Genomic DNA, 27,043 nt, shown 5'->3' with positions numbered 1-27,043 from the left:
GTGAAGTCCACATTGATCCCGTGTGTTTGGAGAGTTTCAAGGTGGAAGATAAGGCATTCTTCCTCCAGGCAGCGGGTGGCTAGAGTTTGGTGATGGAGGAGGCCCAGGGCCTGCATGTTGTTGGTGAAGTGGTAGAGAGAGTTAAAGTGTTCAGCCACAGGATGGTGGGATTGTTTCGTGCATGTGTCCAAGCGGTGTTCTCTGACAAGGCACAAGTCAGAAGTGTGATGTAATACTCCCTACTTGCCTGAATGGATGGAGTTCCAACAAAATTCTAGAAGCTTCACGTTATCAAGCAGAAAGTAGCTTATTTGATTGGCACCACATCCACAAACATTCACTTCCTCCAACAGTGATGTCAGTGTCTACTACCTACGAGATGCACTGCAGAAATTCATTAATGCTTCTTAAACAGCACCTTCCAAAGCAATAACCACTACCATCTAAAAGAAAATGGCAGCAGATATGGAAATGTCACTACCTGCAATTCCCCTCCAAGCCATTCACCACGAGCCTAATTCCCACATCCAACAAAAAAATTCAGAAAAAGACATCTCAAGAAACATATGACTCCTTTGAATCAAAGTATTACCAAATTCCATGGTGGCATTAGGAATGTTAGGAACAAAACTGTTGAAACCTATACAAATGCTCCAACCACAATCTGTGTGTCAAAAGAATCGCACCTCTCACAAACACAGTGTTCCAAAAAACATTACAGCTAATGAAATACTCTACTGCCATTGCTGTTATGTAGGAAACATAGCAGCTAATTTTCACACAAGATGTTCCACAAACAGCAATCTGATAATGTGTAACATTTGTTCCAGATAGTGCAAGGAGATCCTTGAGAAGGCAGATAGAGGTTGAACGTTTCATGCAAAATACGGTGACATAGTAGTAATCCCTCAGTATCACACAGGAATGTCAGGCATTCATTTTATACCCTTCTCCTGAAAGTCTCAAACTTTGGACTCAACAGCTGGATAGTGAACTCATGTAAGCATTGATGAAATGTATGTTAGAGTATCCCAAGAGCAAATTAATCAATGTCTTCCGTTCATTGCATCTGCACAGTGCCATGGATGAAAACATGGACTCGGTGGCAATGAAATGATGGATGTAGTTATAAAATCTTTAGTTCTATGATACAAAAATTTTATGCTCATACATTTTTTGTGGTGTAGCATCAACCCAATTATTTAACTGCTCTGTTCGTTTCTTGTTTTGTTGATTACTGACATTGTGTTTTGTGTGATGGCGTGAAAGATCTTTTCCTTAGAGTCGGGGAGTTCAAAACTCGAGGGCATAATTTTAGAAAATTTTAGAAGAAAACTTTAAAAGGGACCTGAGAAAGTAGTTCATATGTAGAATGATCTACCACAGGAAGTGGTAGATACAGGTCAGTTACATTTAAAAGCCATTTGGACAGATGAATGAAGAGGAAAGGTTTGGAGGGATATGGGCCAAACACGGGCAAATAGGACGAGTTTAGTTTGGTAAACTTAGTCAGCATGGACAAGTTGCATTGAAGGGTCTGTTTCTGTGATGTATGACTTCATGACTTGGGAATATGTCACTGTTCCTCAGTATCACTTTGTCAAAACCCTGGAATCCCCTCCCTATGAGTTTACCTACAGCAGTTCAAGAAGCCAGCACATTACCACCACTTCAAGGGCAACTAGGATGGCCAATAAATCCTGATCCAGTAAGCAATGACCATGGCCTGTGAGTGAATTAAAAAAAAGACATACAGCCTAAAAATGACTCTGAACTTTTGGTTTGCTCACCATTTCAATAAATCATCCTGTTCCTATGCTGACATTTCCATCCTGAGCCTGCTACAGTATTCCAACAAAGCTCAATGCAATAACAACACCTCATGTTCTCCCCAGGACTTTATAGCCCTCAGGAATAAAGTTCACCAACCTCAGAGCATGATCCTTGTCCTCCATCTTGAATAAGTGCAGGTTGGGAAGTGAGTGAGTAGGCAGCACAGCGGTTAGTTGTGTTGGGGGCTTGGGTTGGTGAGAGCAAATGGGAAAGATGTTGCAGGCACTACTAACTGTGATAGAGCGTGATTCTTTGTGGGAGGTGGATAGAACAGGAGAGATAGAGTGAGTGCGAAATAATGGAAAAAAGATGGTGGAGTGGAGAAGGGCATTTACCTTCTTTCTAGAATGCTGGGCCTTCCTCCAGAAGGCTGAGGCTGCTTTAATCTAGGTTGCAACCTTGGGTTAGGCTGAAATGGTCTGATGTCATAGCCTCCACACTTGGCCCTGGGTGGTGGTGGTGGTGGTGGAGGGTGGTGGGGGCGTGAAGGAAGCCCTGTTTTTGCACCACCCCAAATGGTAGGGTTTTTAGATCCCTGCTTACACAGTGGTGATGGGTCATTGAAACATAGCCAACAGAAGTCTGGATTAGGTTAAGTTTAGATTTATGAAAGGTTTGTAAAGACCACTTCTTTCTATTGTGTTCTTTGAATTGATCATTGTGAAATGGACACAACTTTGAAAATAAGACATTTAAGGTGTTCATTTGCAACTTGGAAAAACAAGAGAAGCCATATCCCTGTGAGACAATGTTACTTTCTACAAAGACTTCAGGAAAATCAGTATCATCTGTTGCAGATTCAGGAGAACTCAGAATAGTAACTGCTAATCCAATAGCAGTTTTAAATAGAACTTTGAGTGAAATGCAAACAGAAGGCTCTGGAAGATTCAACAATATTTCTCTTGTCCCCTTTTGTCATGTGCTGTCCCCCACTTTTTCCAGAGTAGGAAAACCTACATTCAGAGACACTGAAAGAAAGAATTTTAAAACATAAAGTATAAGGAAAGACTGTGGATCCAATCAATCATTCAGTGAAATAAAGAATTCTTCATTTTCAGACATCTTCTGATAATTGATAGAAGTCAAGAGGATTGTAAGAACAACTCATTTTTCTTTTTGAGATGCAGAACTGAGCTTTCCTTGGTTATAATTTTCTCCCCCTATCCATAACACTTGTGTCAAACTGTCTGCCTTTTGTTTTTTTCATGAACAAGTGCATATTTAGGGTAACAGGATAGAAGTTAAGTTTAGTAATAGTTGTATGATTGACTTGCCTGGACCGCATTTTGATTGAAACCCCTTGCTCACCCGTTATTTTCCACAGTTCTCTCTCCTTCAGAAGCAACTAGAATACAAATGCTCCAACCACAATCTGTGTGTCACATGTGGCCATAAAACACAAGCTACTCCATTCTCCCTGCTGGTTTTTCCTGTCAGAATATTTTAAACCTGAGTGTTTGAAGATGACTGTTTTTAGCACTGTTCCTCATTAATGGATAATAAAACAAAACTACAGTCCAAAAAGAGGCCATTTGGCCCAGTCACTCCTTGCTTATGTTTATCCACCACTTGAACCTCACCGATCCTCTTTTTTCCAACTCTAATCCATATAATCCTTTATTCCCTCCTTCCTTAGATGCCCATCAAAATTTCCTTTAAATGTATCTGTACTATTTGCTTCAATGACTACCTGTGAAGGTGAGTTCCACATTCTTACTGCTGTCTAGCTAAAGATATTTCTTCTGAATTCCCAATTTTATTCCTTGTTTGCTAACCAGTATTGATGGCCTCTATTTTTGATCTTCCTCACAACTGGAAATATTCTCTCACTGTCTATCCTATCAAAACGTTTCATAGTTTTCAAGTCTCCCATTCCAAAAATCTAGCCTGTTCATCCTTTCCTGCAAAGTAGAACATTGCAGTTCTAATATCGTCCTTGTAAATATTGTTGCACTCCCCAGTCCCTGCATTTTCTTTTCATAATATCTTACCCAGCATTGCACCCAACACTTCAAGTGTGGTCTCAGCAAGTTTAATACACGTTGCTGGGAAAAAAAAGTCAAGGTGAAGTTCTTGTTGTAAAGAGTCAGAGGTGGGATTTTCTGGTGATCATCTTTCCAGCAAAGCCATTCACCTTATCAATGAGCCCTCAAAGTCAAATTACAAACAAAGATATATAAAGTTTAGAAATTCTTGACTAAGGAAAACCTGAATGTGAAAATAAGTGAAGGATAGAATTTGTGTAAAACCTTCCTGGTCGTCAGCCTAAAACTAGCATGAAAGGTTCATCACTCTTGAAATATAAGATGTAAACTTACCATGGCTTGGTGAAAAGACATCATCTAAAGCATTCAAGCACAAAACAGGAATTTCAATGGACTTTAGTTTGAGGTAAGGACTGGCATCTCTGTAATAATCAGCAATTGTTTGGTAACCAAACATCACTGATGTAAACCGTTCATCAAATTCTCGGATAGTTTTTGCCTGTATAAAAATCAATCATGCAAGAATCAAATGGAAGCAAAAAGCTTTTACTATATCCATAAGTATTTCTAAAATGTACAGAAAGAAATAAGGAAGTCATTTACCTTCAGGACATAATCTATGTCAAATGATTTTTCCAAAATTGGCCTGTGCCTATAATGCAAAAAGAAATTATTGGATTGTGTGATACTCAAAAATTTTAAAAGAGACATAAAAAATACAAAGTAAAAATTGAATTAGTGTAAGTAAGAGGAGGCGTAGTAAGAAAGATGATCAGCCAACGTTCCAGCTCCTGAGCTCTGTTAGAATGCATGTCAGGTGTGAATACATGTCAGGCACATTAGAATGAATGTCGTGTAAGATTGGATTTAGCTTCAATTTTTCTTCAGTCAAGTAGGTCATTGCTACTCACCATCTGGGTGTTCAAATGATGAATAACCGCTTGGATAAGGTCTCGATGATTAGTACCATTGAATGGTATTTCAGTACAAACAACTACTTTTAGAAGCGATGGCATAAAGCAAAAATAAAAGTGTTAAAAATTATCTAGGATTTAGAGGTTATAAAACAATTTGTGAACACTTGATCACAACGCTCATATTATAGAAGCACGTAGGTAATTACGAACCTCTTTACTGATTAATAAAAATTACGCTTTGGACCCACATTGACTTACGTGTGCAGATACAGGCAAAAAAAAAACACAGACACTTTGCACAGGATCTCTCTGCAGCTACCATGGGGCAATTTACTTACTTTAATAAAAGGCTTTCCATTCAGAGTCAGCTGTTTGTTGAGGTGTTATCTAATACTGAGAATATATGAGCGCCATGTGTATTAAAATCTGAAAATTGTTTCATTATCCTCAGCACATTAGAGATCATACATTTACAAATTAGTTACAGCACTGAATGAGGCCATTCAGCCTATTATGTCCAGACTGATTCTCTTCAAGTGCAACTCAGCTGGTCCTGCACTTCTGTCTTTTTCCGACAGTTCTGCAAGTTATTATTTCTTTTGCAAGTTCCCTTTTGAAAGTCATAATTGAATCTGCCTCTGCTACAGTTACAGGCAGTGCATTGCAGATACTAACCACTCATGAGAATGTATGAGAAATGGAAGCAGGAGTAGACCATATGGCAAGTTCAGCCCACATTGCCATTCAGAAATAATAATGTGTACTCTTCAGCTTCAACTCTGCTTTCCCATCTGATTCTCATATCACACAATTTCCTGAGAGACCAAAATTCTATCTCAGCTGTAAATATATTCTAGATTCCCAGGCAGGAGAAAATATCTCTTGGAAAGATACCCTAACATGTCCCTTCAGAATCTTGTATGTTTTATTTAAACTTCAGAAAGTATAGAGCCATTTAGTCAGTCTCTCATCTTAGGATAATTATCTTACACCAGGATCAAGTCAATGAAAATCGCAGGAGTACCAATATTGCCTTCTCTCTGCCGAATTGCCGTCCATGCTTTAACAGTATTGATAACTATTGGGTTATGGCAATATTCCTTAACTGTCCTCATTTTGTCCAAAAATAGCAAGTTAGTAAGGGGGCACTTTGCTTGAGAGATTTTGATATCTAACCATATGAAAGAGGGTCCCCATAAGCCCAATCACTCACCTAAGATAAAAGCGAGCTTAGTTGATAGTTTTGAATGTCCGGGAGATCCAGGTCACTTACAATGCAAAATAAAAGAGCTGAACCAAATGTTCAATCTCCTGAACATTTGCTTATTGAATATCAGGGGGAGCATTCGTATAGGGTACAACAAACACGGAAGAATATTCATCTTAATAAAAGCTATTCGACCTAAACAGAAGCGATTCCTTTCTTTGAAGGTCTTGTTTGATTTTGTTGAATAATTGAATAAAATTAGCTTTAAACAACTGATCAAAAACTGGAGTGATGAATATGCCCAAAGCATAAAACCCCATTGTGACCACTTAAATGAGAATCGAGATTCGTCCTTAAGACCTAACATCTTCATCAAGACATAGGCATAGGTTCTGACTTTGCAAAATTAATCTTACACCCCGAAAAAGTGCCAAATCAGCTGATGCACTAAAAGTGCTGAATTTGACAAAGAAAAATGAGGACATCATCTGTGTACAAAGAAATCTTATGTAATTTTAACCCCACTTCTGGAGGTGATTCATTGGGATCCCTCCAAATGGCCTTTGCCAACGGTTCAATCACCAATGTAAAAAGCAATGGCAAAAGGGTCGGCCCTGTCGGCTGCCCATAAAAATACTAAAATTGCTTGATCGTACTCCATTGGTGATGACTGCAGTGGGAGGATCACTGTAGAGAACCTTTACCCATCTTTCAAAGGCTTCGGCCAGGCCAAACCGCTCTACTGTATAAAAAAGGTACGGCCATTCAACTCGGTCAAATGCCTTCTCTGCATCTAGAGAAATCACCAATCCTTGTGTTGACTGTTGTTGACAGGCTTGAATTATATTAAGCAACCTTCTAACATTATTAGAGGATCTGCGGCCCTTTATGAAGCCTGTCTGGTTCTCTTTAACAATAAAAGGTAACAATTTCCACTCTTAATGCAAGAGTCTTAGAGAGGATTTTAAAGTCAACATTTAAGAGTGAAATGGGCCTGTAAGAAGCACAGTCCTCCTTAAGAATAAGCGAAATATTGGCCTCTCTCAGAGATGGCAGGAGACAATCAATACTGTATGAGTCATTCAACGTGTTGGGCATTGGGCCTGACAATATGCTTATAAATTCCTTATAACATTCACTGGGAAGTCCATAGGGCTGGACACCTTTCCATGCTGAAGCTACTTCACAGCCTCCTGCACCTCTTATTCTGATAAGGGGACATTGAGAAAAAACTCTTGTTCAGGGGTCACACCCAGAATCTCCAGATCCTTGAAAAAGGATTCCATCTTGCCTGCCCCTCCTCATAATCCTCAGTTTGGTATAATTCAGAGTAAAATCTCTGAAATGCTGCATTAATCTTTTTAGAATCACATGTTAGGTTCCCAGTAATGGCTTTAGGGGCACTCTTTTTCCTGGCGAGAAAAGATAGGTATTTGCCCAGTTTGTCACCATGCTCATACAACCTTTGTTTTGCGAAAGTGAATTCCTTCTTTGCTGTATGCATGAGCACGGAATTTAATGCAGACTGCAGTGTCGTAATCCTCTCTAGCTTGGCCAATGAGGGCCTGTCAAAGTAAGCCTTCTCAGCTGCCTTCAATGTGCTACAAGAAGATGTTGCTGCTCACCCTTCTGCCACTTCCTACTGCCAGAGTAGGAGATAACTAACCCCCGGAATAGGCTTTGGCAGTTTCCCAAAGGACAGATGGGCTACTAACCGAGCCTGAATTAAATGTCTAGGAACGCCCTAAATTCCTTAGAGAAGTATTCCACAAACATATTATCCTTAAGGATAAAATGATCCATTCGCCTCAGGCCCACTATCACATCCTTAATCTTAACCAACAGGTAGGCACTGGAGCGTAATTGAAGATGATAATATTACCAATCGTACACGATGCCACCAAGTCCAGGGTTGCCACGGGAGTCAGAAAAATATCAATCCTGATGTGACATCTGTGTGGATTGGAAAAAAAATGTAAAATCCCTGCCTGTAGGGTGGAGATGCCTCCAAGTGTCCACCACCCCTAACTCCACACACAGATCCACTGATTGTTTAGTTTGTATAGAGGGTATCAGGGTGCCTTTGGGTGACCTGTCTACCGGGGGATTCATAAGATAATTAAAATCTCCCCCTATGACGATATGTCAAGACTTGAGACTGATTAATTTAGAGAACGCATCTACCAGAAACTTGAGGGGATGGGCCGGAGGGCAGTAAACATTTAAAACACCATATTCTTCCGCGTTTATCACGGCTTTGAGGAATACAAGCCTCCCATATGCGTCTTTAACACACTTTCATAACTTAAATGGGAGATTCCTCCTAACCAATATAGCCACTCCTCTACTTCTGGTATGAAAAGATGAAAAGTAAACCCTATCAAAGCCATTCTGCTGTAGTTTCGCATGCTCCCTATCATCCAAGTGTGTCTGCCGTAATAAAACAATATCCACCTTTTCCTTTCTAAGGCTCAAAGTACTTTTTTCCTCTTCTTTGGTGAGTGACTGTCCTTGATGTTCCAGGTACACCATTTAATCAAGTCATTAACCATAATCTTCTGCAGTAGCATTTAGATTCCAGAGAGGAGAAACTCAAATTACAAATCACTGAGCCTTAGTGTTGCAAGAGTCATCGAACATATAAACAACATCAAACTAAAACCACTAGAGTTAACAAACCTACAAAGCTATCAAAGACTATGTACAAAAACCAAAAACAAAACCAACATATAAAGCGCCAATGGACCTGAATAGGGAACTCACCCCTGACCAAAGTGGGCATCTACACATCCGAAAACCCAACTTCCCACCCCACTGCCAATACAGCAGCCAGAGCATTTAAATATCTGAACTAGGCATAAACTGCCCATAAGTAAGCACCTATTCACCCCAACCATGTTCTCTGCTCCTAGCTAGAGCTGCACCACAAACACAAGAGCAAAGAAAGAAAATACATCATGGAATAACAATGTGAACAAAGAAATTTTGAAAAAAAGTAAGTATCACACCCATCCTTTGGTAATACTTAACTTAGAAATTGAAAGTTAACATCCCAGCTGCCCCCTAGCATACCTTAGACCTGATTATCATGAATAAAAAAAGGAAAAGAAAGCCCCGACCGCACTTACTTTTTTTAAAGAAAAGTAGGGACATACCCAAACAACATTACTATTTGTGCATACTAAATTGTTCAGATTAGGTTAATTTGTCCACAAAGTCTCTTGCTTCTTGGACATATCAAGGAGATATACAGATCCATTTAAGGTGATCTGAAGTACCACTGGATACCTCAGAGAGTACTGGATCCTGAGCTCTCTCAGTCTTCTCCTGATGCCATCATAGGATTTTCTTTTCTGGATCACCACCGTTGAGAAGTACTAGAAGAACATGATCTTAGAGCCTTCATAAACTAGGGCCTTCGGATCCTACCCCTGGATTCTGGAAGCTCCATCATTCTCTCCTTATCTCTGTAGTAATGAAACCGCACCAAGATAGGAAGAGGACATAGGTCCAGACCTAACCTCCACGCCATGACCCGGTGAGCCCTCTCAATCTTCAAAATTCCCATTCCAGCTTCCAAGTTAAGGAATTTCGGCAACCAGTCCTCAATAAATTCCACCGGTCGCTCACCTTCCTTACCCTCTGGCAGACCGACGATCTGAATATATTTTCTCCTGCCCTATTCTCGAGGTCATCAACCTGGTCAAGCAAATTATGGACCTGCGTCTCCAGGGCCTGGATCCTATTCTTGGAGGAATCGGTATCAGCTTCCACCACTGTGACTCTGCGTTCTACCTCATCCATCCTTTTCTCGAGGTCTCTCAGCTGCTGTTCATGCTTCTGCAGCATGATAGAGATTGGTGCCAGCTTCTCCTCTATCTGCTTCCCCAACATCTCATGAGATTTCGCGAACTCCTTTACCAGGACTTGATAGGAAATCGGACGTAACTGCTCCCTTCTTTGGCATCCCTGAATGGCAAAAACTGTTGTAAGTTGTTCTCTAAAAGTTTCCTGGGACACCATGATCTTTCCTCAGTCCCAGGATATCGTGATGGTCCAGGTAGTGTGGATTAGGACATCGTCCCACTTGCGATGTGGTGCGGAGCTCCACAACGCGATCTTTTTAGATTGCTGCCATCTTGGATCCCCCCTACCAATTATATTTAGGAGAGTTAAGTGTTTGACGTTTGCACCATTTAACTTGATGAATAAATTTATGTCATTTCATTTTGTGAATAAATTGATACACAGAACATACCATTTTATTTTTCTGTATTTTTGATTATGGACTGAAATGGGAAAAGGAATGTTTAGAACATAAAAAGCAAGAGACTGCTGCCCATTTTAAAAGCAATCACCAATGTTTATTGTAAGTACTGTTGACACTGTTACTTACTCAAACAGTGGGGGAAGGTTAGTCGCAGATAAGCTGACAGCAGGATATATATATAGTCTGAGATTCAGCCAACAATAAGTAGCTCATTGGTCTAAACTAGTGACCATTTCTTGATGACAAAGGCCTTCTGCTTTCCAACAAGTAGACGACTGGTTCCTGGGTGGCTGAACAGCACATGAATGTGAACAATATAGCAGAAGCTTTCAGACCTTCTCTCAATGTCACACTCAGTAGTAAAGAATATCTAATGCCTGAAGAAAACTAGTTTATTTTCCCTTGCCAGTTGCTGTAAGCAGTGGCTTTTAACTAGTAAATAAGAGACTTCTCAATTTGTGAATCAATCATTCCTGCAAGAAAGTGAAAATTCCTTAGAGAAGAGAGAGCGGCAAACAGAGTGAACACTGTGGATGGGGGCCATTGAACTGCTTTCCTGATTTTTCTCTTCACCTTAAACAGCAATATGTTTTGGCCTGTCTGTATCTATGTAGGTGGCATTTTAGAAGGAGGTTAGTGTTTTAACTAGTCAAGATACATGTTGACAATTCATAGTTGTTTCGATAAAATATGGAGCTGGAAAAAGCACAGCATATCAAGCAGCATCAGAGGAGCAGGGGAGTTGATGTTTTGGGCAGGACCCTTCATCTGTCCTGAAACGTCGACTCCCCTGCTCCTCTGATGCTGCTTGACCTGCTGTTTTTTCCAGCTCCACATTTTTTCGATTCTGACTTTCCAGCTTCTGCAATCCTCACTATCTCCACATCATAGTTGTTTACCCATAGATATCATCTATTTATTTGTAATAGCTAGTAATTCCTACTAAGTACAGAAACTAGCTGTATAGATATTAGGTTCGAGAACTGCAGCCAGCACTTTGTCGAAAGCAGGAGGTTACATGAAACTATGAAATGCCTCTGAAATGTGAAGACTGTATATCTTGGAGGAGCAAAGCTGACTAGTTCTGTATTAAACTGGTCCTTAACATGGGTGTAAGAAAACAGACAAGTTGAGGAATTTCATGTCATCTGATAACATTTTTAACCTTTCTGGATTCATGGAATAACTGGGCTTGATTTCCAGCACACTACCCTAATGAGGCTTGATATCTAAAATTAAATAAAGATGAACTTCTTGTCGCCTACTTCACCAACTAGTTGCCTGGAGTTTAATATTATGATAGTTCTACCCATTCTTCTGAGAAATTTAACAGCAAGAAGTACAGATCAAAGTTAACACAGTCCAAGGTAGCAGAAATCAGCATGAAAAATGTGAAAGCATTTTCTCAAATAAATCTTTTGAGCGAAAGTCTTTCATTTAGGGAACAAGATAGCTGTTATAATTCAGTACTTAATACACTTCTAACCTGACAATTTCACAATCTCAAAAATCCTTGCTGTGCTCTGACTTTGGTATCATTTGGAAGTTTCAGACAACTTCAGGAAACTCTGCTTTGGTGGGTACAACTATAATCAACTACCACTTTAAGTATGATAATTGCCAACCTGGTTATCCCATAGGAGTTTCCAGAATGTCACACCAATTAAGATGGCAGGCTCATTTTGGGTTTCTGACACTGTAATTTTTTTACTTTTTAACTCCTCACCCCTAGCTGCATACACCATACATACACACACATATTAAAATTCTGTTTAACAAAATTCTTTAAACATGTTGAAATATATTTCTGCCTTTCTGTAGTTTAAAACAATAGGTGTTGCCAAAAATGTTATCAGCACTATCCCTTCCTAAGGATTAACTGCTTCTCAGGAGAAATTAATATAGTTATTGCTTGACTGAAATAAAGTACTTAAAGAACATTGATTACTATTGAATCTAATTGTAAAATCAAAGTAATGCACTTATAAAACCTATAACAAGAGTTCACAGTGAATTGATAACTACATGCAACTGAAACAACATAAGAGCAAATTTATGTGTAAAATTCAGGTTTGTTTCACTATAATGTGAGATACAAATTAATGTTAACAATGGCGTTGTTTAAAAGCTAACATTGTTAGGGCAAATTGTCCTCCAATATTTTAAAAGAACTATGAAAAGTGTTCATTGAATATAGAAAAGCAAGATTTGATACTGATATATTAATCTTTCATATTTCAACAGTAATTTATACATTTTGGCCTCTAAAGAATCACTAAACAACTGGCCAGCAGAAAGGATATCATCTCATCAATGATAAAATTGGTTTTCTTGGTTTCGTTGGCACATTGAAACATTAAGATAACTGTTCTACTTTAAGACCAGCAAAATAATATTGTATGACAGAAACCTTATGTAATTCACTCAAAATGATTACCTATTAACAGTAGACTTGTATCTAATTCTAACAGTGCTCCATGGCATTTTTACGCTTTTAGCATTTTAGTATGTAACAATAGCAAAAAAACCCACTCTAAATGATATAGGAAATACCATTGTCATCATTCATAGTGATACCAAGCTTTCCCTGATCCTTAGATACCAACCTGTTGACGGAAGATTGTAGACAATTGGTTAAGTAGTAATTAAACAATATCCAGTTAAGTGGTTTTTCAAGGGAAATCGTGCACTCAAATACATTCCAGCCAATGGAGAAGACTACCGCTGCCTTCAGTGGGGTCTGCTGGCCAGTCTTACCCAGGTAGTTCAACAGGAGCATTCTGTTTTAGGCACGAAATGAAGATATACTTAATAAGTCAGATTAACACTTTACTATTGAGCGTCCTAAACTTTAAGTAACACAATGGATTCCCCATATGAATTTGTTAAGAACAGTGAAATGAGTTGTTCAAGGTGATCCTGGTTGCAAGTGTACTTATGGATTGATAAGAGATAACCTCTTCACTAAAATACTTCTTAAACTCACCTGAAACCATTTCATGAATATTTTTATCCTGATTGAGGGAAAATTAGAGAATAAGGTAATACCAGCAGACTTTCTGTACATCTTAACAGCCAATTCAAAATGATGTTAATAGAGGAGTGAGAAAAGATTATGTATCTGTGCTTCTCCCACACTTCGATACAGGTATGAGAACCTCCTGACACTTCCGGGAGACAATAGCACATAAAATTACATGTTTGCAGCATCACTTTGTTTCACCAGAAATTAATGAGCCAGGGACAGACTAATTTGCATCCCTGCTGTACATATTTGCAGATGGATTTTATTGCAGCTGCATTTAGATGGCTGACATTCTTTCTTTATTCTAGCCGTTACATTTATCTTATTGCTTTTTGTGGGCCTTAATATTTACAAAATGGCTGATGCCTTTTGTTTGTTTAAAGTAATTCATTGCAAAACTTTATAATAGCGCAAGTGAGGTGCCAAATAAATACAAGCAGTTTAATTTTTTCTAATGGTTTTTCTTCTCTACTTTTGCCACTTCCCATTCTAATCTGTGTGACTTCTTAAAATCTGCATTAAATCCACCTGCAGCTCCTTAAACAATCTTAAAACTTTGAATTTCGCCTTAGATTATTGCATGTTGCAAATTGTTTTCTCATTTTGATGATAACTCACCCGCCCATGGAGACACCAGCAGCCATTAGTGGAGCTTGTGGAAATGTTTTCTGTACATGTGAAATGACTGTTTCCAAATCTTCTGTGTTCGCTGCACAATATGTTCTGGGAGTCTAGAACAAGCCATACAGAGTGGTATAGTGAGTAATTTGGGCTACAGCTTGTGGAAATCAAAGTAAATTATTCTCAGGTGCAACACCTTAAATTAAATAAATTTGGAATTCACTGTTCAAGAAGGCAGCTCACTACCACCTTCTCAAGAGCAAATAGGTACTGGCAAAAAATGGTGGAAATATGAAACAGGAATTTAAAAACTGAATCCTCTTGTGAAAAAAAACCTGGAATTTTCAAATTAATTGTTGGGATTGTTTTCCTGAGCCAGGCTCACTTTCCATATTGTCGTGACCACTGGTCAGAATCATTGGAATTTGAGACATAATCCACAGTGATAACTTCCTGTTGACCAGAGGCATATCAGCCCCTTGTTCACTTTGTAGTCACAAGAGTTCACAGTCCAATCTGTCCATTTTGTATGTATCAGCCACCCTGTGAAAAACACATTTAAGAATTACACATTAAAAAATGTCTATAATGTAGTGCAGTTTGTGTTTATCCCTTTGAAGAATACATAAGAACTGGTTTTTCAGCTCTACTGGACATTTATTTTATTCTCTCATGGGATATGGACATCGCTGCTGGACCAGCATTTTTTGCCAGTACCTATTTGCTCTTGAGAAGGTGGTAGTGAGCTGTCTTCTTGAAGTGCTGCAGTACATGTGCTAATAGGTAGACCCACAATGCAATTAGAGAGGAAATTGCCTGCTTTTAATCCAACATGAGTGGCTTGATGGGCACCTTGCCAGTGGTAATGTTCCCACGTATTTGCTGTTCTTGTCCTTCTCAGTGGAAGTGGACGTGGATTTGGAAGGTGTTGTCTAAGAATCTTGTGTGAATTTTTGCAGAGAGAATGAAAGCTTTTGTGTGTACCAGCCTGGATTCATTGTTGAAAACCTACTCCCTAGTTACTCCTGTGTTGCAGGTAAAGTTCTTCTCTCACTTTGAGTGCTGCAAATCAGTTAAAAAAGGAATCATAACTACTACAGAATCTCAACTAATCTGCAAAACTAAGGATTATGAAACTGATTGTTCAACTACCAATGTCAACATTACCAGTAACCTCAACTGTAACAGCTTTAGTGTTTAACTATCCTTTATTTTCAAACAATTCAGAGACTGATTATGTAGTCTTATTTTTACTTTAAGTTTTTGGACTTACTCTTATTTCTAATCTGTGTGCATGTGTGTTTCATTGGTATTTCTTCTTGTGTGTAGTAATTATTGCACTCACTTTTTTTAATTCATTCAAGAAAGCCTGGTCAAGTTGTCTCCTTTTAACATTTAATAACACTTATTACCGCTGCCAGCATCAATGGTGCAGGCAAAATGCATGTAGTCAAAACGTATTCCTGAAACTGGTGCAAGGATCTTTTCATCTCCAATTGAGGAACCTAACATACGTATGAGGTCCCTTCTGCCATATTAGTTTGTCCTAAGACAGCCAGTCTGGCTGAATGCATGAAAATCAGGTCTACACTGCAAGCAGAATAAAATTCTTGGCAGGCTTCCAACAATAAAAAACTGTGTTAAAGATACTTACCAGAATGTAGAATGAGGAGGAATACACTAGACTACCTCCTGACAACCTTATTTTCTATACCACTGAAAAGTTATATCTTGTTATGTAGTTTGTTTCACCTGAACTGTTTCAATGCCTCTGAAGGATTGATTTCTTTGTAGAGCGTATGTCACTGTTGCTTTACATTGAATCTGTAGGCAGCCTTAACTTTCTTCAGCTGACTGGGTCAGCTTTCAACAGAATGTTTGTGATGTACATCTGCTTTCCTTGCTTGTATCTCACTTTAAACATCTATGCAAATTGATCGTCATCCTGACAAATCTCTAGCAACCATCTTCATATGCTTGCTTTTCTGCTTTCCAGAAAAATGAGTGCAAAGTAGTTCAATGTTTTTTATTTAGAGCACTGCTTTTCTCATGCTGAAACAAGTGTAAACCTTCCATCATGTAGTGTCCTCTATATTTTTAAAAAGTTAATTCAGAGTACATGGGCTTTGCTGACTGGGCCAGCACCTGTTATTCATCCCTAGTTGTCCTTGAGAAGATGGTGGTGAGTTGCTCTTGACCTGGGTAACTCTTTAGGATTAGTGGAGGATTCAATGATGACAATGCCGTTGAATATCAAAGGGTGATGGTTCGATTCTCTCTATCAGAGATAGCCTTTTTTTGGGATTTTTATGTTATGAATGTTACTTACTATTTCCCAGCCCAAGTCTAGATATGGACTTCTGCAGTATTGGAGAAGTCATGAATGTTGTGGAACATTATGCAGTAATTGACAAACATTCCATTTCTGACTTTTACACTTATATCAATAACTCTGGCCTTGATCTCTCTGGGACTCTTCTATAAATTGTCCTTTTTTTTCAATTGACTTTTGCTTAGAAATACCTCTCAGCATAGCACAAAGCTATCAATGTTCTTTAGCTGATGATTAACCACTGCACAAGTTGATAGTTTTGCTGAAAGTAAGTTTCTTTTTTCTCAGTCGATGTTTTCTCACAGTTGGATCATTTGTCCTTTCTTTCATTCATGGGTTGTGGGAGTTACTGGCTGGGCCAGCATTTATTGTTGATTCCTCATTGCCCTTGAGAAAGTGGTGATGAACTGCCTTCTTGAACTACTGCAGTCTATTTGACATAGGCACATCCACAAAACTGATAGGGAGTTCCAGGACTTCGACTCGGCGACTTTGAAGTCAGGATGATTTGTGGCTTGGAGTGGAACTTGAAGGTCATGATGTTTCTGTTTATCTGCTGCTCTTGTCTTTTGACATGGTAGTTGTTGTGAGTTTGAAAGGTGCTCTCTAAGAAGCCTTGGTGAATTTCTGCAGTGCATCCTGTAGTTAGTACACACTGTTGCTACTGAACATTGGTGGTGGAGGGATTGAATATTTGTGAATGTGGTGCCCAATCTGGCTTTATTCAGGGCAGTGTCAAGTTTTGAGTATTGTTGGAGTTGTACTTGTCCAGGCAAGTGGAGAGTATTCCATCACACTTCTGACTTGTGCCTTATAGATGGTGGACAGGCTTTGGGGAGTCAGGATGTGAGTTATTCATTACAGGATTCCTAGCCTTTGAGTTCCTCTTGTAGCCATAACATTTATATGGCTAGTCCAGTTCAGTTCAGTTTCTAGTCAATCATAACCTAAGATAATTTTCTGTTTGATGAGATAATCTTTCAGTTGACCAAGCACAAGATTCTGCTAGATGTTTCAGTGAAGTTGCATGTTGTATAAAATAATAGTTTGATGTCACAAGGAATTAAGGGCTACGGGGAGAATGCGGGTAAGTGGAGTTGAAATGCCCATCAGCCATGATTGAATGGCGGAGTGGACTCGATGGGCCAAATGGCCTTACTTCCGCTCCTATGTCTTATGGTCTTATAGTTCTGATAGGAGTGTTGGCGATGTCTTTAGAATCCATCCAACTTATTAATTTCTTACAGTTTTGGTGAGGAATTGGGAATCGCCTTGAATGTTAAAGGAGGTAGATGCAAGCTCTCTGTCTTCCAACAGTTTTAACAACAATATGTAACTCATAATGTAACTTGCACCTAATTGCTATCATGCAATAAACTACACTTTGTTATGATAGTGCTTCCACTTGTTAAGACTCACTTGTGGTTGTTTCTCTTCTACTGCGAACCAAGTAGATTTAGACCCAGTCAAGGAAAGAGGATTGGTGTCAGTATCTTTCAACTGACAAATGTCACATGGTGATTAGATGTGGACATCATTGCTTAAGCAATGATGAAAGAAGATCTATTTCTCATCGACCACGTGAGTTTTTACAATTCTACTGCTTTCAGGTTCACTCACAGAAAGTGAGGTGTTGCAAGTACTGGAACCAGCAAGCTGTCAGCAGGAATTGGTAGAAAGACCAAAACAAAGGAATAAGCAGCATTCCAAGCTAGATTTGGTATGAAGTGCAATAGAAGCAGTGAGAGCTAAAGAGAACTGAAAAACTAGCTGTGCCTCATGATGACAAGTTTGATTGGGAAACGTGAGTCTGTAGGATTATTCCTGGTTAGGGATTTGGCTAGGAAGTGAACATAAAGGTGCACCTGCCCCCTGCCTCTATTCCTGATGAAGGGCTTTTGCCCGAAACGTCGATTTTCCTGCTCCTCGTATGCTGCCTGACCTGCTGTGCTTTTCCAGCACCACTCTAATCTAGACTCTGGTTTCCAGCATCTGCAGTCCTTACTTTTACCCATAAAGGTGAATATCCCTATCGAGTAGACGGAAGAAAATCTTTAAATTAATAGGGTAACAAAATAACCTAAAAAGACTTAGCCATATAACAGGAGTAATCTCTGCTCATAACTGCTATGATTGTGAGCAGACACCGCAAAGCATGGCTGTTGTTGGTAAATCGATGGCCAAACACATATTTTACACCGAGGTTGCAGCACTGGAAATTAATTATGGTAACAAAAGCCTCTATTTAAAAGCTAACGCAGACATGGTATAACAGAAGAGATAGAAGACTTCTGAGGTTACAACCAAAGAAAGCATAAATTCTGGGCAGCGGAATGTTAATTGCCTACTCATACAAAGATGTTTATGTGATAGAATCACATTAGAAAAGATATTACAATGCTATCTTAAAAACAATTGGTGACCCAAACATCTCAAGATTAACAGAACCTATTTATGAGAACAAAGGTCTCCTGAACTTTAAGTTTGACACAAAAGCAAGTGCCACTGAATTATCAGAATGAATACATGACAGAGGAACCTGAAGTTACAATTTGCAGAGATAAAACCATTGGTTCGGATTGCATAACTCAGTATTAAAAGAAAACTAAAGGCAACTCTGCAAGATAAATAGAGTGAAAGTTAAAACCAGCATTCATTTGAGAGAGAGAGAGAGACAAAATCGGTGGTGGTTTAACCTGAGGGTCACCATGCCTCAGGTGAGGGAGAGGTTGAGAAAGTAGGACCTTCATGATCAGCTGGTACAGGAATTGAACTTGTACCGTCCAGTCCAGAGGCAGTCCAAAGAATATTCACTACGCTGATTCCAGGTATGGAGATACTGTCTCTTTAGAGGAGAAATTGAATAGGTTGGACCTGTACTCATTGGAGTTGAAAAGAATGAGAGATGAGCTTATTGAAAGATACAATATTCTTAGCAGCCCTGACAGGTTAGATGTAGAATAGTTATTCTCAGGTAGATAGATTAGATTACTTACAGTGTGGAAACAGGCCCTTCGACCCAACAAGTCCACACCGATGCGTGACCCACCCAGACCCATTCCCATACATTTACCACTTCACCTAACACTACGGGCACTTTAGTATGGCCAATTCAATTAACTTGCACATTTTTGGATTGTGGGAGGAAACCGGAGCACCCGGAGGAAATCCACGCAGACACGGGGAGAACGTGCAAACTCCACACAGAGAGTCGCCTGAATTGAACCCGGGTCTCTGGCGCTGTGAGGCAGCAGTGCTAACCACTGTGCCACCGTGCCACCCATTTTTTAATTGAACCCACGACCTTGGCGTTATTAGCACCATGCTCTAACCAGCTGAGCTCACTGACCTTCTGGGAAAGTCTAGGGCTAGATGGCATGGCCTTAGCATATATAATCATAGAATCAATGAAGTGCTAAGGCACAGAAGGAGGCCATTTGGTCCATCATGTCTGCAGGGAGCTGTCCTAATCCGCATTATGACTTTGTAGCATTCACTTACCTTTTTCCCATTTCTTTCCATATTCCAACTTAAAATTATTACTCAAGCTCCTATTAAATGACTCAGCTGAACCTGCATCCACCACTTTTCTAGTCAGTGCATTCCAGACTAAGCCACTTACTGCGTGAAAAAAGTTTTACTCAGACCACATTAAATTATAACACCTCTTAACCGCCTTCTTCCCAAGGAAAGCAATCCTGACCTCTCTGATCTGTCCTCATGGTTAAAGTTTCTCATCCATTCTTATGAATCTCTCTGGATTCTTGCCAATGCATTCAAATGTTATGCAGATGTAAACAGATCATAGAACATATAACAATACAGCACAGAACAAGCCCTTAAGCCCTCGATGTTGCGCTGACCTGTGAACTAATCTAAGCCCATCCCCCTACGCTATCCCATCATCATCCAAATGCTTATCCAAGGACTGGTTAAATGCCCCTAATGTGGCTAAGTTAACTACATTGGCAGGCAGGGCATTCCATGCTCTCACCACTCTGAGTAAAGAACCTGCCTCCGACTTAAATCTGTCAGCCCTCAATTTGCAGCTATGCCCCCTCATACAAGGCGACATAATCATCCTTGGAAAAAGACTGACTATCCACCATATCTAATCCTCTGATCACCTTGTATGTCTCTATTAAATCCCCTTTTAGCCTTCTTCTCTCTAATAAGAACAGACCCAAGTCCCTCCTTCTTTCCTCAAAACACCATCTCTCAAGACCAGGCAACATCCTGGTAAATATCCTCTGCACCTTTTCCAATACTTCCACATCCTTCCTGTAATGGGACGACCAGAACTGTACACAATATTCCAAATGAGGCCACACGAGCATTTTGTACAGTTGCAGCATGACATCACAGCTCCGAAACTCAATCCCTCTATCAATGAAACCTAACACACCGTATGCCTTCTTAACTGCACTATCAACCTGGTGGCAACTTTCAGGGATCTATGTACATGGACACCAAGATCCCTCTGCACATCCACATTACCAAGAATCTTTCTATTGACCCAGTATTCTGCTTTCCTGTTATTCTTCCCAAAGTGAATCACCTCACATTTATCTGCATTGAACTTCATTTGCCACGTCTCAGCCCAATTCTGCAGTTTATTCAAGTCCCCCTCTAACCTGCAACATTCTTTCACACTGTCCACCACTCCACTGACTTTAGTGTCATCTGCAAATGTGCTAACCCATCCACCTATACCTGCATCCAAGTCATTTATAAAAATAACAAACAGCAGTGGTCCCAAAACAGATCCTTGTGGCACACCACTAGTAACTGGACTCCAAGCTGAATATTTTCCATCAACCACCACTCGCTGCCTTCTTACAGAAAGCAAGTTTCTAATCTAAACTGTTAAATCACCCTCAATCCTATGCCTCCACATTTTCTCTAAAAGCCTAACATGTGGAACCTTATCAAAGGCTTTACTGAAGTCCATGTACACCATGTCAACTGTCCTACCCTCTTCCACATGCTTGGTCACCTTCTCAAAAAGCTCAATGAGGTTTATGAGACATGACCTGCTCTTGATGAAACCATGTTGACTATCTCCAATCAAATTGCTGCTTGCTAGATGATTATAAATCCTATCTCTTATAATCCTTTCCAAAGCTTTCCCACAACAGATGTAAGGCTCACTGGTCTATAATTACCTGGGTCATCTCTACTGCCCTTCTTGAACAATGGCATAAAATTTGCAATCCTCCAGTCCTCTGGTACTAAACCTGTAGACAATGAAGACTCAAAGATCAAGGCCAAAGCTCCACTATCTCCTCTCTAGCTTCCCAGAGAATCCTCGGATAAATCCCATCTGGCCCAGGGGACTTATTTACTTTCACACCTTCTAGAATTGATAACACCTCTTCCTTATTAACCTCAACCCTTTCTAGTCTAATAGTCCGAATCTCAGTCTTCTCCTCTACAATTTTCTCATTTTCCTGAGTGAAAACAGATGAGGAATATTCATTTAGCACCTCTCCGATCTCCACAGGTTCCATACACAACTTCCCACTTCTGTCTTTGACTGGTCCTATTCCTACCCTAGTCACCCTTTCATTCCTCACATACCTATAGAAAGCTTTAGGGTTCTCCTTTATTTTACCTGCTAAAGACTGCTCATGTACCCTCCTTGCTCTTCTTAATTCTCTTTAAATCCGTCCTAGCAAATCTGTAACTCTCCATCGCCTCATCTGAACCATCTTGCCTCAATGTCACATCAGCCTCCCTCTTCTGCTTTACAAGCAATACAATTTCCTTAGTAAGCCACAGTTTCCTTACCTTATCACTTCCTCCCTGCCTGACAGAGACATACCTATCAAGGACAGGCAATATCTGTTCCTTAAACCAGCTCCACATTTCAATTGTCCCCATCTCATGCATTTTGCGACCCCATTCTATGCCTCCTAAGTCTTGCCTAATTGCATTATAATTGCCCTTGCCCCATCTATAAATCTTGCCCTATGGCATGTACCTATCCCTTTCCATCGCTAAACTAAACGTAACCGAATTATGGTCACTCTCTCCAAGGTGCTCACCTACCACTAAATCAAACACCTGGCCTGGTTTATTACCAAGTACCAGATCCAGTGTGGCCTCCTCTTTTGTCGACCTTTTGACATATCGTGTCAGAAAACCCTCCTGCCCACATTGGACAAAAATTGATCCATCCAAATATACTAGAGTTATAGCATTTCCAGTCAATGTTGGGGAAGTTAAAGACCCCATAATGACCACCCTGTTCCTTTCACTCCTCCACATCCCTGGAACTTTGTGGAGGCCTATAAAAAATTTCCAGTAGTGTGACCTCTCTTCCTGTTTCTAACTTAAGTCCATACCACCTCAGTAGACAAGTCCTCATCAAAAGTTCTTTCAGCCACCATTATACTGTCGAACAAGGCCACACTTTCCCTCTTTTATCACCTTCCCTGATCTTAATGAAAGATCTAAACCCTGGATCCTGGAACATCCACTCGTAACCCTGCTCTATCCATAAGATTCCAGAGTTTTAATGAATTTATTTTTAAAACTTACCAACAATTCCTCTCCAGACACTCCTCTGTTGTTGAAAGTAACAGATCTAAAAGGAAGCCAAAAAAATATTTTTGTGCATGTTCCACCAATATTTAATTTCAAAGTCTAAAAAATGAGAATATTTCCCAAGGCATGACATATATAGAGATAAGTTTCATTAATGGAAGGAAAGATAGCTCGGAAGGCCATTGATGTCCCATTGAAGTGTTGGCAGAAGGTTTTGAAGGATCTTTTCAAGAGAGTGTGTGTTTTCTCACGAGCTCTTAAAAACTGAACAGTTTATGCTTGCTGACATCAGTGGAGCTTAATTAGTAGGTTTGACTTTAAGTTACCTCAGAAAATTGTTAAAAAGCTAATAAGCTTAACTTTCAACTTTGATAGGGGATCAAGACCATAAGGTTATAAAGTGTAAGAGCAGAAGTAGACCAGAAGGGCCTGTGCCCGAAACGTCGAATCTCCTGTTCCCTGGATGCTGCCTGACCTGCTGTGCTGTTCCAGCAATAAAGTTTCAACTTTGATCTCCAGCATCTGCAGACCTCACTTTCTCCATTCAGCTATCAGGTCTGGAATACCATTCAGTGAGATTATGGTTGATGTGATAATCCTCAATTCCACTTCTTCTTCCCCATGACCCTTGATTCTCTTCATGATTAAAAGTTTCTCCTCAGCTTTGAAAATACTTAACAGTCAGACCTCTACAGTCCTCTGTGATAAAGAATTCCACAGATTCACCACCTCCTGAGAGAAGAAATTCCTCATTACTTTCCTAAATGGACAACCCTTTACTCTAAGATACCCCTTATCCTTCTAAACTTTTCCAACAGGGAAAACAACCTTTTTTGCATCTACCCTGTAATTTCCCCTAAAACTCTAGTTTGTATCATTAAGGTTCCTTCTCATTCTTCTAAGCTCCAATGACTATAGGCCAACCTACTCTACCTCTCCTCACAAGACAATCCCTATATACCCAGGATCAACCCAGTGAAATTCCTTCTTTGGACTACCTTCAAAACTAATATTTCTTTCCTTAGATAAAGGAACAACTGTTCACAATATTCCAATTATGGTCTAACTAGCGCCTTATATAGTTTAGTAAGGCATCCTTATTTTTATATTCTATTCCCTTTGAAATAAGATCAACATTCCATTTACCTTCCTTATTAGCTGCTGAACTTAGAACATAGAACATAGAACAAAGAACATTACAGAGCAGTAAAAGCTCTTCGGCCTCAATGATGCGCCGACCTGTGGAAACAATCTGAACCCCATCTATCCTACACTATTCCATTTTCATCCATATGTCTATCCAATGATCATTGAAATGCCCTTAAACTTGGTGAGTCTACTACTGTTGCAGACAGTGCATTCCTTACCCCTACTACTCTCTGAGTAAAGAAACTACCTCTGATATCTGTCCTATATCTATCACCACTCAATTTAAAGCAATGTCCTCTCATGCTAGTCATCACCACCTGAGGAAAAAGGCTCTCACTATCCACCCTATCTAATCCTTTGATTATCTTGAATGTCTCAATTAAACTACCTTTCAATCTTCTTCTCTCTAATGAAAACAGCCTCAAGTTCCTCAGCCCTTCCTCATAAGACCTTCCCTCCATACCAGGCAACTTCCCAGTAATTCTCCTCTGAACGCCCTCCAAAGCTTCCACATCCTTCCAATAATGCAATGACCAGAACTGTACGCAATACTCCATGAGTAGCCACACCAGAGTTTTGTACTGCAGCAGCATGACCTCGTAGCTCGAAAACTCAATCCGTCCACCAATAAAAGCTAACACATCATATGCCGTCTTAACCACCCTATCAACCTGGGTGGCAACTTTCAGGGATCTATGTACATAGACACTGAGATCTCTCTGCTCATCTACACTACCAAGAATCTTACCAATAGCTCAATACTCTTTATTCCTGTTGCATCTTCCAAAGTGAATCACCTCACACTTTTCCGCATTAAACTCCATTTGCCACTTCTCAGCCCAGCTCTGCAGCTTATTAGGAACTCAAATAAATTCAAGTTTAGGATTCTCACAGAATGGTGGTGGAAAACATTTTTAGATGCATTCCAACATCCTTCAGTACTATCCACAACTCCATTGGCTTTAGTGTCATCTGCAAGTTTAGTAACCCATCCTTCTACTCACTCATCTAGGTCATTTATAAAAATGACAAACAGCAGTCGCCCCAAAACAGATCCTTGCAGTGCACCACTAGTAACTGAACTCCAGGATGAACATTTCCCATTAACCCTCTGTCTTCTTTCAGCTAGCCAACTTCTGAACTTGTGTGTTAGTTTTTCATAATTCATTCATGTTGACCCTCTGTGCTGTAGTCTTTCTCCATTTACATAATATTCATTTCCTCTCTTCATCCTGTCAAAATGCATAACCTCACATTTTCCCAGTTATATTCTATCTATCAAGACTTTTCTCACTTGGTTAACCTGCCCATATCCATTCTGCAGCCTCTTTATTTTATTCTCATCATCTGCCTTACTGTTTTTGTGTTATTAGCAAACTTGGCTATAGTACATTCACTTTCCTCATTCAAGTTATTAATATAAATTGTACATAATGGTAATAATGTTTTCAACAAAAGAAAAATTAGGTGAGGTGTTTCACAGAAGGTCGGTCTGCATCAACACTCTAAACATTCACCAAGTTTGAAAGTTACTTTTTTGATGTTACATTAAAAGGAAACAAATTTCAAGTGATCTCAACTTACTTTTAATAAACGTTTTGACGTGCAGAGATTTTCTATTTTTACAACAGAGTATAGGGGGATTAAAATTCACAATAAGCTCTGAAATCCCTTCAATGCAGATAGAGGCATATTAGCCCATTGAGTCTGCACCAACCCACCAATGAGCACCTTCCGATCATTATCCCCATAACCCACATTTACCATGACTCATTCACCTAGTCTGCACATTCTAAGGCAATTTAGCATGGCCAATCCACCTAAACAGCACAACTTTGTAGGAGGAAACCAGCGCACCCGGAAGAAATACAACAGACACAAGGAGAACAGGCAAACCCCACACAGAGTTGCCCAAGACTGTAATCAAGCATGGGTCCATGGTGTTGTGAGGCAGCAATGTTAACCACGGTGTCACCATTCAGCCCTATGAATTGCTATCAATGATAAAAATAATTGGTTTAGGAACTCAAATAAATTCAAGTTTAGGATTCTCACAGAATGGTGGTGGAAAACATTTTTAGATGCATTCCAAACTGATGGATAAATTCTCTGCCATTTCAGAGCAGAATCCATTTCTGTCCATTTTTCCATCAGATAAATTTCCTTTTATAAAATGTACACTTTGTACTACAGCTATAGAAACTGTTAAAGAACCCTACCAGGAATGGGTCAGTTACTGTCTAACATTCGAAAGTAGTCATTTCACAGCCATTAGATACTCAATTTGCAAATTCAGGAAGCCTAGTCTGTAATAACCAGCTGCTAGAGCATGACACAGACACAGAAATTAATTAGAAATAGCAACTCTAGCTGACAGTGGTTTTCCTATTTTGTGGACACTGAGGCAAACTGCAACATGTTTATTATTGGTTCACGGTTAATTCATGAAACTAGGGAGCACTATTGAAAGATTCACTTCACCTTTTTAGTGCAGAGAGTGAGATGGATTTCTTTTCCCTCAGAGGTTTGTGCAACATTGGAACTCTTTATCTCAGAAGGCAGTGGAGGTGGGAACATTAATATTTTTAAAGTTGGAGCTAAATAGATTCTTGTTGGGCAATGGAATGAACATTTATCAGGGTAGTTGAGAAAATGAAACAAACAGATCATCTGTGAACTAATTGAATGGTGGAGCAGGCTCAAGGGACCAAATGGCCTTATTCTGTTCCTAATTTATTTGTAAGAGTTTGAAAATGGGATCTGGGGTCTTATATGTTTGATATTTTAGCGACAGATTGGATAATTAAGCAGGACAACTATTTTGATGGTTTTGCTGCAAGCTGGTGTTGATAACTAATTGGGTATAAGTACTGATGCAGCATAAACCACTTCTGGGATTGTTTTGTTAATTTTATTTATTTGCTTCATGCCCTTGAGAGAAAAAGGCATCAGATGCAGCAAAAGACATCGGTGCTGTGCTGATCATGCAAAATAACTGCACCTGACTAAAAACACCTCTCAGCAAATGTAAAATCTAGAATATGACACATTCAGTTATAAGATACAATACACATCTTCAAAGGTGAGGCTATGCAACATGGCTGTGAATCAACTTCTTAAGTTAGATTTGTTAAAATAATTGCTTGGTAGTACAG

The 27,043-nt window shown here is 39.6% G+C and overlaps 1 protein-coding gene across 9 annotated transcripts in view; it reads right to left on the bottom strand.

Annotated features, from left to right (window-relative positions):
• The window catches only part of abhd3 (abhydrolase domain containing 3, phospholipase), a 102,714-nt gene that overhangs the window by 20,190 nt on the left and 55,481 nt on the right, over window positions 1–27,043 (bottom strand). For 7 of the 9 annotated variants that reach the window (XR_006311389.1, XR_006311391.1, XR_006311390.1 and 4 more), the window contains exons 4-8: window positions 22,734–22,779; window positions 13,856–13,968; window positions 12,819–12,992; window positions 4,422–4,470; window positions 4,152–4,317 (exon numbers count right to left, since the gene is read on the bottom strand). Coding sequence is in view for 6 of the 9 variants with exons in the window: in XM_043688230.1 (XP_043544165.1) it covers window positions 4,152–4,317; window positions 4,422–4,470; window positions 12,819–12,992; window positions 13,856–13,968; window positions 22,734–22,779 (548 nt within the window). In the remaining 3 variants the exon portion in view is untranslated. Of the gene's footprint in view, window positions 1–1,593; window positions 2,802–4,151; window positions 4,318–4,421; window positions 4,471–12,818; window positions 12,993–13,855; window positions 13,969–22,733; window positions 22,780–27,043 lie in introns of those variants that run through there. The other 2 variants (XM_043688235.1, XM_043688236.1) reach the window with 2 other exon arrangements.

This window comes from Chiloscyllium plagiosum, chromosome 4 (assembly GCF_004010195.1).
Source record: "Chiloscyllium plagiosum isolate BGI_BamShark_2017 chromosome 4, ASM401019v2, whole genome shotgun sequence".
NCBI classification, from domain to species: Eukaryota; Metazoa; Chordata; class Chondrichthyes; order Orectolobiformes; family Hemiscylliidae; genus Chiloscyllium; species Chiloscyllium plagiosum.
The sequence above is the reverse complement of the archived record's forward strand: the minus strand, read 5'-3'. Positions and strand labels throughout refer to the sequence as shown.